The 13,338-nt window shown below is 37.0% G+C and overlaps 1 protein-coding gene across 2 annotated transcripts; it reads right to left on the bottom strand.

The window, feature by feature from the left end:
* Positions 1-2,085: 2,085 nt before the first annotated feature.
* Positions 2,086-11,819, bottom strand: COMMD2 (COMM domain containing 2). Of its 2 annotated transcripts, none has more exons than XM_017669574.3 (5): positions 11,667-11,818; positions 11,496-11,573; positions 10,726-10,808; positions 10,010-10,183; positions 2,086-4,538 (listed from the first exon to the last, which is right to left on the bottom strand). In XM_017669574.3, the coding sequence occupies exons 1-5, from the start codon at positions 11,731-11,733 to the stop codon at positions 4,341-4,343; spliced, it is 600 nt and encodes a 199-aa protein (XP_017525063.1). In that variant the 5' UTR covers positions 11,734-11,818; the 3' UTR covers positions 2,086-4,340. The 2 variants fall into 2 exon arrangements, with proteins under 2 accessions (XP_017525063.1, XP_073088326.1); XM_073232225.1 differs by lacking the exon at positions 2,086-4,538 and adding an exon at positions 7,118-7,255 and having other exon boundaries at positions 11,667-11,819.
* Positions 11,820-13,338: the final 1,519 nt, after the last annotated feature.

The raw sequence follows: 13,338 nt of genomic DNA, 5'->3' as shown, positions 1-13,338 counted from the left end.
AGAATGGACTAACAGTTGCCAAAGGGAAAGGGATTGGGAAGGGTGGGTGGGAAGGGATGGAGAAGGGAAATAAGGGGCATTACGATTAGCACACATAACATAGGGGCGGGGATGGGGAAGGCAGTATAGCACAGAGTAGACAAGTAGTGACTCTATAGCATCTTAATATGCTGATGGACAGCGACTGTAATAGGGTATATGGTGGGGACTTGATAATGGGGGGAATCTAGTAAACATGATGTTGTTCATGTGACTATATATTAATGATACCAAAATAAAAAAAAGGGAGTAAAGGAAGACATAAATGGAATATTATTCAGTCACAAAAAATGTATGAAGTACTGATAACATGCTACAAACTGAACCCTGAAAATATTTTGCTAAGTGAAACACAAAAAGCCATATATAGCATAATTCTACTTACTCTATGTCCAGAAAGAAATTACAGAAATGTCAAGAAGAATCATATCCACAGAAAGCAGATTAGGGCTGCGAGGGGCTAGTGGGAGGGGAACATGGAGTGACTGCTAATGGGTGTGTGTTTCTTTCTGTAGTGATGAAAATGTTCTGTAATCAGATAGTGGTGATGGTCTCACGACTTTGTGAACATACTAAAAACCACTGAATTATATGCTTTGAAAGGATGAATTCTGCTATGTGAATTCTTTCTTAAAAAATTTTTTAAGGGAGTGAGAAAGCCTAATGATAGATATGACATAAAAATAAATTGTTCTAAGGGTCTAAGACAGACATGGAATTTGGTGTTTATGTCTAGGCAAACGAAGAAGAAAAGCATATAAGAGCATATCTAATAATTGCATCCTTAAGAGTCTAAATGTTTTTTATAAAAAGGTTTTAATTACAGTGCTTATATTGTGAGACAAATCACTTTCACCCTTTTTGGAAAGTTCATGGTGATTTGCTCATTTTTTTATAGGTACTAAAAAAACTGCCTACAACCTTCCTTAGTTCTTTTAGTCTATGAATTGCACAACAGTCTCAGCTGCAAATAAGCAATTTTATTATGTTGCAGCACTTAAACTCACTTGAGCTTTAGAAGAATTTTTTATTTGGAATAAAAGCATATAGTTTACAGACCATGCCAAGAAATCATATCCTAACCATCTATACTAGCTCCAGTGAAACTCAAAGACTTCCCTGGACTTTCTTTTCCTCATTCTCTGAATTTTAATCTGTGTGTTTTTAGTCTTTGAGTTAACTGAGAAGCCTTTTCGTTTTGTGAACTAAGCACATTCCTTCAAAACCACAGGCATCCACTTCTCATTGGATTTATGACAATCACAACATTGGCATGCAGGTAAAAAAAAGAGCCCAATTTGCTTTTCCCATCACACCTCTGGTTACCTCAGGGAACCCCACTTCAATGGATAAGGATCACTTCTGCCATCCTAACCATGTCCAAGTATTCCAGTTTCTGTAATGATCCACCCCTTCCTCTGCACATTTCTACAGCTCTAGCTACTGAATACTAGTTTTATCTTCCAGAAGAAGGTGGAATTTCAAGAAAAAGTAGTTCCAATAGACAGCCCAGAGAAACTTCCGTCCTTCAAACTGGTCCCCTTAGTTGATTCCTTTCTACAGCCTAGTGAATTTGTGGATTAAACTATTTTCAAGGACAGAATGGCTTGAGAGCATTCTAGGAGATTAGGACTTTATTCTTTTTCAACACACAACATGGGTTCCTCTAAGCTTTTAATAAATATTTTACAAAACTGAATCAGTATCATTGTAAAAGAGCTAGAAAAGGCTTTGTTTTTTCTATCACTATAATGCCTTACATAAATGGGTGGCTTATAACTCAACGTGAGAGAGTTAAGGGTAAGAAACATTAAGAATAAGGATAATAAAAATTAAGAATAAAAGAGGTAAAAGAGCTGATACAGTTTGTGAGACAGGGCAAAAAATCCTGTTTTCTGTGTTGCTTCTCTTTTTAACTGTTTTTTGGGCACTGTTCTGCATGAGAAGATAAAACTGAAAGAGGAAAATGAAAACTTATCTTCACAATGAAAAAGCCTCAATTTAGGTTTAAGCACAATAGAAGAGCATGGTCCTCTACTCTGATGGTACATACTTAGCAATATTTCTAATGACAACAAGTAAGAATTACACCATAGATAAAAATTCACCTTATGAAAAGTTGCTTGGGCTGAAAAATGGCAACAAGCTGAGTAGAAGCTAAGTTTCAAAGTACATTAATGCAGATATTTGTATTCCTGACGTGCCTTTTTACTTTAAGGGAATAAAATCACTTTCTCTGTACTTCCCCATTATGGCAATCCAAACGTTTAAATAAAAATTTAGATAGCTATAGATGGAAAGGCACATTGCCCAGCGTCAGGAAACCTGGTCATATGCAGGGTGGAACGTGATTACATCTGCAGGAAGTACGTCACATACAAGCTATACAGAAATCAAATGTGCCATGAAACAAACAGGAGGCAGAGGAGTCCATATGGGTATGAAATGTTTAAACGAGAAAAGGAAGAGGCTCATTTAATGACCTGCACCACAAGGTGAACCCTTAGGTTCAAAAAGAAGTTAGGAGACTGCTCCCAACTCACCATGGCCCAAGAAGGTGAAGGCAGAACATCAGAAGGAATAGGGACTACATAGGCGGTCAGGGGAGTTTGATACAGATAGTAAAAGACTAATACGTGCTTTCTTGACTTGACTGGGATAAGAAGAGTGGATACAGAGGTAGAAGAAAGGTGGCCCTGAGGAGACACAGGGCTATTACTTCAATCTTGGCTGGGGTTAGCCCTGCTTATCTGCCACCAAATGTGGACCAAAAGCCTCACAGAGCTATTTTTATCATAGAACCTTTGCAAGTCTGTCCTTTTTAAACCCGAAGATAAATGCTACTATCCCATATAATATATAAAGTTTCCTTTTGTTTGTAAGGTGAATATGAAAGCTTTATTAATCAAGTTATCATGATAATTAAAAATTACTTGATTTTCAGTATGCTAATATTTAATAGTATAGTTATTTTGTAACTGCACAACATTTACCTATAGAAAAGGGTGACTCAGATGCCTGCAGGAGAACAATGGATGGTAATTTCAATTGTGCTTTTTTTTTCACTGGCCTGTTCCCTACTAGGCTCTCTTTAGAAAGGAGAAACATGTCACTCTGACCTGAAAACCTCTAATTCTTAGGAAGCCAAGCATGGAGACAGCCTGGAGGAGAGCCTGGAGTCTGATGGCCCTAAAGGCTTTCCTGGATTGCTTCATGGGGATGAAACTCTCAGAGTAAGACCATAGTTATATATTTAAGACTGAAGCCCCATTTCCATTTTTTTCAAACGATTTTTCTCCCTAAGTCGGCTACACCTTAAGTTTCTTGTCTCCCATGTTTCCTGTGCTCTATCAGGCTGACCTGATACATCAGCATTTTAGTTTTTCAGGCTGATAGCTTAGAGTTACCTACTAAGAAACAAAACAACACAATATTTGAGTTTGTAAGGAAGAAGGGCTACTTGCTTAGAATGTAGTAAACATGGCCTCTCTTTGCCCTCTTTATACTTTATTCAAACAAAATGATAAAAAATGACTGTAATTTATATACAGATAATTAAGAACTGATTGTATTACTCCAGCATCCACTGTTTATAAATGTAAATGACAGCATGTCTCTTAGATGATTTGGGTACTCGTGAAAAAAAAGTACTCCTTGATAAAATACAATACACGATCATATAAGTTTTAGTGCTATTTCAGCTGATAAGCCATGACAACTCAAACTTGCAACACAGTAAGTACCTGTTATCTTCATATACAAAGAAAAATGCATGAACTGCCTAAACAATACAGTATTTTAAAAAAATTCATGTTTACTTCCAACTATTCAGTGATTATTAACATTATAGGGTACTTTTAAAGGTCAAAAACATTGAACTGTCTATAAATATTCTGAATACTAATAATACTACATTGTGAATTTTATTTTCAAACTTTGGTCAATAAGAAGAAAAATAATAATGTTAAGCAGCCAAAATAAGCACTAAAAAAAGGGCAGTCATTCATACATACAGAAGATATGAACAGTATAGATTCACTTGTAGTTGATTCAATCCTATTTACACATTTAAAATACAAAATACATCTTAATTTGTCAAGATGCCAACCACATTTAGCACCAGGAAAGCAACTTTACTTTAGCTTTTGAGCAAGACCGCAATACCTTATCATGGAAAAGAAATTTCACGGAATCCAAATGTATTTATCACCATCAATTGACAAAAAAATAATTTTGAAAGAAACTGCCACATATCATCAATTTACAAGTGGCCTGAAAGGAATAAAACCTTAAAACCGGGACTACTTGATGTTGCGCACGACTCTCCTGCAGTGGCTCGTTTTCATCTCCTCCAGGGCTTGTTCCAGTTGCTGAACCAAATGGAGCAGGGTGGCCGGGTCTGTCTGCAGGACTTCGGTGGTGGGCCCTCCATTCTGATTAAGGTGTAATTTTATAGTCACTGATGGTTTTATCTGTTGCCTGAGGCTTCTGCTTGCAAGCTTGATTTTAAATGGAAGAACATGATAACTATTTAATAGTCATGCTGAAAAAGTATGTAATATTTATAATTACTTCATACCATATAAAAAAATCAAATTCAGATGAATCACAGACTTCAAAATGGGAAGTAAACTTTAACGCCTTTGGAAAGAAAAAAGAAATGAGAGTATATATACAATCTTACAACAGGGAAGTATTTCTTAAATATGATATAAAAGGTACAAACAATAAAGGAAAAACTGGTAAACTGAACTACATTAAAAAGACTACATTTTCTTCAAAGAACACCTAAATATGGTAGAAAACGAAGCCACAAACTGAGAGAAGATATTTTGTAACACATATAACCAAAAAAAAGGTTAGTATCCAGAATGCCTGAAGAACTGCTCTGACTTAATAAGAAAAAAACCCCACAAAACACAAGACCAAGAGAAGGATGTGTAAGAAATTAGAGGAAGGCACTGGTGCTTCCAGGGTACTGGTATACCTAAGGGAGCATTTCACAAAAGCAGCACAAATAGATAATCATAGGAAGACAGGTTCAACTTTATTAGAAATCAGGAAAATGGCCAATGAAACCTCAAGAGTGTTTTAAACATATCAGACTGGTGAGAAATAAAACCTGTTCATATGGTGCCCCGCAAGTGACAGTAATGAGAACTAATCCACTGCTGGTGAGAGTGATGAAAGAATCATTTGAAAAAACAGTATACATTAACAGCAATTCCAGTAGTAGGTATATACCTTAACTTCTTACACAAACATAATAGTATTAGTTTCTAAGTGTCAAAAATTAGGAACATCTCAAATATACTGTAACAATGAATGGATAAATTGAGAGTAGTCATACAATGAAATGCTTTCTAAATGGCAACAAAAAAAAAGTAACATATTGTCACGGATGAATCTAAAAAGAAAATGGTCAATCAAAAAAGGAAGTTGCATAAAAAAATACACAAAAATCTAAAAAATGTAGTTTAGTGAAAAATTATGTGTTAAAAAAAACTCTAAAGAAAAGATTAACAGAAAAATCAGAATAATGGTTACCTCCAGGGGACTAAGAAGGGCTTGAAATTAGAGAAAGGCACTGGTGCTTCCAGGGTACTGGCTTTGTTCTATTTCTTAACCTTGGCAATGGGTTCTTGTTTTATTATTATTCTTTAAACCAAATAAATATAATCCTGTTTGTAGGATATATTCCAAAATTCTAAAAGTAGGTACTATTGACATATTGAAAAACAAAAAACAAAAAACCACTAGAAACCATGATCAACTTGGAAGTGATGGTATTTAACCCCAGCACCAGACTGTGCTCTCTCAAGACCATTCTCCCTTAAAAAGAACCAGGACCTCCTTTAAGTAATAGCTAATTAAAGGTCTGGGACAGGAATTGTACAAGATGAGCCTGAAACACCTTGCCAGACAAGAAAGGAAGACTGCTATCTAAAACTATAGGAGTCAAGTCAAAAGGATAAGAGACTGAACTGAAGAGACTTCCAAGCGAATAATAAATCCAAACCTGAGATTTCAGGATTAACTTAATACTACAACATAGAATATTCTGACTAGTAACTTCTTCTAATTAATTCTGGGTGATTTGGGCTTCCAAAAGAAGAGAACAAGACACTGATCCAAAGCTGAAATTTAGTATCTCAAAATAATTCAGAAACAAGAGGTCAATCCCTTTGGGTGAGCTAGTCCTTAGACATAAAATATGTACTTGTAAGGTAAAATACCATTTCTAGTACAGAAAATTATAGATATGACAGTTGGAAACTATGACTGAAAACACTTATTCATTCAAATAGGCATTAATTATACTTCTTTTCCTTCTTTTACACTGACAGAGGCCAAATATATCTAGGTGTGTAATTAAGCCATTAATTTTTTTTGTTGAAAGACTTGAGATTTTAGACAACATAATATCTAAATTAATAACTCTTACAGATAAGCACCTATGCCATTCTTTAAAATTTCCAGATAAAGATGACATAACATTCCTAAGAACACTTACTAAGACATAATTAGGCCTAATTTTTTCTCAAAAAGAAATCTTAATGACAGTATTACAGGACAAAGAACAGTAGGTCACTAAGTTCTTGACATACATTTACTTTTTAATGGGGATGAAATACTGTCCCTCACTGTAAAAATAATAATAGCAGAGCTCACACACCTCAACAAACAAAAAGCAAATAAGCCAATTAAAAAATGGGCAGAGGAGCTGAACAGACACTTCTCCAAAGAAGAAATTCAGATGGTCAACTGGCACATGAAAAGATGCTCCACATCGCTAATTATCAGAGAAATGCAAATTAAAACCACAATGCTGGTGGAAATGTAAACTAGTTCAACCATTGTGGAAAGCAGTATGGAGGTTCTTCAAAAAACTAAAAATAGAAATACCATTTGACCCAGGAATTCCACTTCTAGGAATTTAACCTAAGAATGCAGCAGCTCAGTTTGCAAAAGACATATACACCCCTATGTTTATTGCAGCACTATTTATAATAGCCAAGAAATGGAAGCAACCAAAGTGTACATCAGTAGATAAACAGATAAAGAAGATGTGGTATATATACACAATGGAATATTATTCAGCCATAAGAAGAAAACAAATCCTACCATTTGCAACAACATTGATGGAGCTAGAGGATATTACGCTCAGTGAAATAGGCCAGGCAGAGATAGACAAATACCAAATGATTTCACTCATCTGTGGAGTATAAGAACAGAGGAAAAACTGAAGGAACAAAACAACAGCAGACTCACAGAACCCAAGAATGGGCTAACAGTTATCAAGGGGTAAGGGACTGGGGAGGGTGGGTGGGAAGGGAGGGATAAGGGCGAAAATGGGGCATTATGATTAGCACACATAATGTAGCAGGGGGGAATGGGAAAGGCAGTATAACACAGAGAAGACAAGTAATGATTCTATAGTATCTTACTATGCTGATGGACAGTGACTGTAATGGGGTATGTGGGGGGGACTTGATAATGGGGGGAGTCTAGTAACCATAACATTGTTCAAGTAATTGTACATTAATGATATCAAAAGATAAAAATTAAAAAAATAATAATAGCAACTTTAAATGGGTCAGCCCTAAGGGTAAATCCTCCTGCATCAACCTAAGATGCATTCAATTTATTGATGCTATTAACAAGGGCATTAACTGTGCTGGCAACTTAGGAAGTAGGGGAAATGCTTCTACTAGAAACTAAACTATGATGATTAATTTATTTCTCATAAGCAACTGCACAATAATTAGATGGTAACTGTCCATTCACTACTAGGGTGCATGATACAAATCAGTTACTCAAAAGTGAAAGGTCCTGTGTCCTGTTACTAGTTTCTTAGCCATTTAGCTAGTCTTGATTTGAGAAATCTTCCTCCCATAAGTGGAAGAATCCATGTCAGTTAGAATCCCTTGTAATAATTTCAGCTGATGAGCTCATGGAATCAATTAGTTCTCTGAGTAGTTTTTTCAGGCCTTAAATAACATTTCACTACATGAAGCAATATTTTTTCAGTATACCCTCAACTTTAAAACTACCAGTCCGCAGTAACAAGCTACTCAAACCCATTTTACAGGGTAAATTAGCACTTGGGTTTAATTTTAGAAAACTCAATTGCATAAGTTTCTAACTTCATACTGGAAAAATGAAAAGTAAATCAATAAAGCCAATAAAACAACTTACGTTGAACCCCCAAACATCAGTACTTATCCCACACAAGAGAGAGCTAAAAACATACAAGATAAATTACTGTTGAACCTTATGAACACGGCCATCTCCACATCTCCTCCAGCTGGTTATTATGAGAAGATCTAAACATAAAGGCTTAACTACAGTGATCTTATCCCCCCATGAGCCCTAAAGGACTTGCTGCTTATGATGTCTCCAAGAGCGTGAACTGCTTCTTGGTCTTTGCCAAACCTACCCCACCTGGCCCTGGATAGCTGTACAAGAAATATTTTATAATTTGTTTAAGAAGCTGCTTCCTCACACACACATCTTTTTTAATATTCAGCACTGATTACCTATTATGTGCCAGGCATTGTGCTGAGGACACAGTAGTGAATAAGACATAGTACCTGCCCCTGTAGAGCCTATTATGTGGTTTATACCATATCCTGTGTTAATACCTACTCAAGCACTCATCACACTGGTTATAACTCAACTCCTCTAACCGAATTTCTAAAACCTATTTGGACCACCTTATCACTCTTCAAATAGAAAATAATTCACTATAGTGGTTTACAAACTTTACTGCACATTAGAATTACTTGGGGTGAAAGGGGAGCTTTTAAAAATTCTGATGCCCAGGCCAAACCCCATACCAATAAAACAGAACAGACATCAGAATTTTTTAAAGCTTCCAGGTCATTCCAATCTATGGTCAAGGTTGGGAACAAGTTCACTACACGACATATTCATAGGCTCATGCCCACATCCACGTGGGCCTTTTACAACTTACACTGTCTCCTCTGACAAGAATATTTACCCTGGTTTTCTCTATTCATTCACCCTTCTGAAATTTCACCTTTTGTTGAAGATATTTTTGATCTTGTCACCATACACTGAACTACTTAAGCTACAGTTTCTTTGAAATACAGTTCACAATTGTACCTTCATTTATACAATGGTATTCTTTTTTCCCTTCCAGAACTATATTTATAATCATCCGAACATCTAGTATCCCTACAGGTAACATCTTTTCCAGCTGAGAAAGTGTCTTACACTTCTGTTGTGTCCCAAAGGACTAAGCATAGTTCTAATCAGCAATGGCTGACATTCAATAAATGTGAATTTATCAATATCAGTTATCTGTCAATGTTCAATTAAGAGCTATACTACATGCAGTAGTCTGAAAACTCCTTTGGTTGTCTATGTGGCTTTAAAAACAACTAGCTCTCACAAACATAATATATGTAAAAAGCCACCAGACACAAAAATTTACTAAACCATTCCATACACAGTAAGATAAAGAACAGGCAAAAGTAATCTATGCATTAGAAGTCAGGTTATCTGGTTACCTCTGGCAAGGAGGGAACGGGAGCTAATTGAAAGGAGGCAAGGATACTTCTGGGACGCTGGTCATGGGTGTTAGCTTCATGGTGTTTTCACCATGTGATAATTCATTGAGCTCTGCATGTCCTGTGCATTTTTCTATGTGTGTGTTATTTAAACAGAAAAGTTTAAAAAAAACTAAGCACCACTTTAAAAATCTGTATAATCATCTCCTTTTTGAAAACAACCTATTTCTTACAAACTCTGCAAATTGAACCAATGTAAACACATTAAAAATATAAGAAAATGAACCACTTGTGCAAATGGTCTGAAAATGAACAATAAAAAACTAAAGTTTCTAACCAGAGTTTGGTTAAGGTGTTAAAGAATACAATAAACCTGAGGACAGTACATAAAATAAATCTTATATTCAATGTCAGGTCAAAACAAAAAGCTGTACCTGTACATCTAGTCTCCATTCAAGGCTGTGGTAACTGGGAAGGTTTGGTGCTAATTCACTCAGGATGGTTCTGATCTCCTTTCTGTTGTCCAGATAAAGCTGAAGCAACAATTTGTTCAATTCTTCAGAGAAACCCAGAACAAAAACAGAGTCTTGGAAATCCAGTTCAGAAATCTAAAAAGGAATTGAGTCAAAGACATTTTCAAAATTTATCTTTGTCTAAATACTAAAATATACACAGAATATATCCCCTTTTTCTGTCTAGTAAAAGAAACAACACTCCTTATAAAGGCCAACTGTTGCTCACTATTCCAAAATCTGAGTTTCTGATACATAAAAATACTTTATTATTAATGTAAATTAAATGACATTAAAAAAAAACTTAAAACGCCCAGTTTTCTCTATTTACCATCAAGCCAGATATTGCAGAAAAATAAAATAAATAATTTAATTCTCCCTCCTCTTAGAATACATACTGTGGTATATGATTTAATACCATGCAGAATTAGAGGCAATTCTAATTTATACTAGCCAAGAGGTATTCATATCAGCAGATCATGTTATAGTAATATTGTTTCGGCAAGGCTTCACTAAATTAATTATAAGCCATTAACAACATTACTGAAGTAAGCAGGTGCCTGACAGGGCTCTGATATAGGATACAGTGGACATTATTAAGGTCTGCATAATACAAAACAGTCCACAAAAGCCCTTACCATGAGCTTTGAGCTTTCAGTGAGGAGGTATGTTAATCCTTCTACACCATGCTGGACAGTGTCACTACTCACACTGAGTTTTCCTGAGAAAGAGGGAAAAAAAATTGTGTGAGATTTACTCTTTTATTCAAACTCTTAAGAAGAAATATTATACATTATTCCATGTTTTCAAACACTGCAATGAAAAATGAGTTGGTAATAGTCTCCTGTTCACTCTCCATTCCCAGTCAAATGCCCTCCAGTATTTCCCACCATGTAACCTTCTTTACAAAATGCAGACCCGTGGAGACGAGTACTAGATACTCAGTCCCTCTCTTGAAAGCTCAGTTACTTCAGCCTTGTTAAAAGGGGAACTCGACAAAGGCCGGTACTCTTAGAAACAGTCCCCTGTCCATTATTTTTTGCTGAAAAAAACACTTTAGCAAAAGTAGATCTGAGAAAGCAATAATAACCGTCCACTTCCATGATATTTATAGCTCACCCAACTGCAACACACATTTTGGTGCATTTAAACATCCCAGTATCCCTGGCACATGGTGTTATGTCCACTTTACATATGAGGAAACCGACTTAATGGAAACTTTAAAACCTCACATCTACTTAGGGGAGGGCCAGGATTTGCACCCGGACTTAGGAGCCCTTTTGGTTGTATTCCACCACGATGAGAATAAAACCCTTGGAGCCGCAATAACCCCTTCCTCTCCGGGGAGACAGAGAATGGCCCACACTTCCCCGTGCAGCTCGTGGGCCTGCGCCTCTCCCCTTCTTACTGGCTGCTCCTTCGTAGATCTTGGGGTTAGAGCCTCGCCTCAGAAACTCCACTGCGATCCGCCCAAACTCGGCGACCACTGCAACGGAAGCCAGAAGACCGTGAGCGCCGGGCGCTCCCCCTGGTTCCCTCCCGACACGCACCACCACCCTCCGCTGCCGGGCCGCCTGACCTGTGCAGTCTACTTGCGGCAGGAAGGCCAGATGCTCCCTATGCTCCTCGGACAGGTCCAGCAGCATTTTCACCAGGCAGCCGGCCTCACAGGGCAGCGCGGAATCCGCCCTCTCCACTTCCGGTGCTTGCGTGCAACCGCAAAGAGGCTCCGGCGCCTCACGACCCCAAGCTTTGGGTTCCGGCCTATGGCCGTCCTACCCTCCAACCTCCTCTCGCGGCGTATGCTGGGGTCAGATGATTCTTCCATTTGCAAACATTCTCAGAAAGATGCAGCCTGCTGGGTGCATGGGTCTGTTCTCTGTGGAAGATGAAAAAGATGTTTAATCTGACAAGCTCTTTATTATTAATAATAAAAATGTATTATTAATAATAATAGTTAACATTTATTAAGCACTATGTCAGGAATTGTTTTCACATTTATTAATTCATTTAGAGTTCATAAGAATCCTATGAGGTAGGTAGCATTATTCTTTTTCCCATTAGAGATTTGGAAACAGGTCAAGCAACTGATACTAACTTCTATAGAACTATTAGTTTGGGCAGAGTTTTTATAGATGTTATACTGATTTATCTCATTTAATATGCTCAATAGCTGTGACCTCCTTTTCACAGATAAAGAATCAAAGCACCAAAGATTACATAATAAACCAGTGACAGCGCTGGAAGGAGAGCGTTGATCTGTTGATCACCTGCTCCAAAGCCCATCATTCTACACAACAGGCTGAAAGCTGAAGATTTATAACAATTTCTGTGGATGATTATAGATTAGGATAAAGATGATGAAGGCAATGACAGGTGTTTGCAAGGTTCAGAACAATGTCTTCTTTTAATGTGTTGAGGATGGTGTGACAATTTGGTTTCTTTCCTTCCTTTCTCATCTGCTGTTGTTCAAATATAAGAGACTACAGAATTGCAATTTGATAGGAATATTGCTCTCCAAATCTCAGCCCCTTGGTAGGGGTGAGGGTGGTGGAAAGGAAAAGGGGAAAGAGACAGGGAGACTTCATTTCTATCCTTATATATAGTTACTGAAGCAACTCTTTCTATACTCCAAGTCTGCTGGGCAGAAATGAAAATTGGAATAGTGTTTCAGCTCTGCTGTCTGTGTTTACCTCTCCCTCACATCTGACTGAAATTGGAATTGTTTCCTCTGCTGGGGCAAAGAAAGGTAGTTTCTTTAACTTATTAGTCAGGTTTCGAAGCAGCATTTGCAGAGAGAGCCCAGTTTTTTTCTTAGACTGTAAGTTGCAGATCAGCAAAAATGGCATCATTTCTGAAAAAGCTTTTATTCATACATTATTGAGAAAGAACAAGAATAATAGATAAGACTAATTTTCAGAAAAGGTAAAATGATTCTTCTACAAATATACAACAAACACATGTCAGAGATTGTATTGAACTCATGAATTAAAGAGGAAATCAGTAAGATTACAGTTGTCACCTGTTTCTAGAACTGTACATATGTAGGGAATAAGGAATGCTGAAGTAAATTTATAAATAGATACAATATTATGCCAATCTGACATAGCCTTTCTTTCCTGAGATCTCAGGGACTGAAGTGGGGGCAAGGGAGGTGAAGGGAGGGAATAATAGGGAGAGCCAAATGGGGTGACCAAAGAAAGTGGCTGAAAGCCCAGTATATAACTGGGGGAGAGCAGCCTGGGAGTTAA

Source organism: Manis javanica, chromosome 3 (assembly GCF_040802235.1).
Source record: "Manis javanica isolate MJ-LG chromosome 3, MJ_LKY, whole genome shotgun sequence".
NCBI classification, from domain to species: domain Eukaryota; kingdom Metazoa; phylum Chordata; class Mammalia; order Pholidota; family Manidae; genus Manis; species Manis javanica.
The sequence above is the reverse complement of the archived record's forward strand: the minus strand, read 5'-3'. Positions and strand labels throughout refer to the sequence as shown.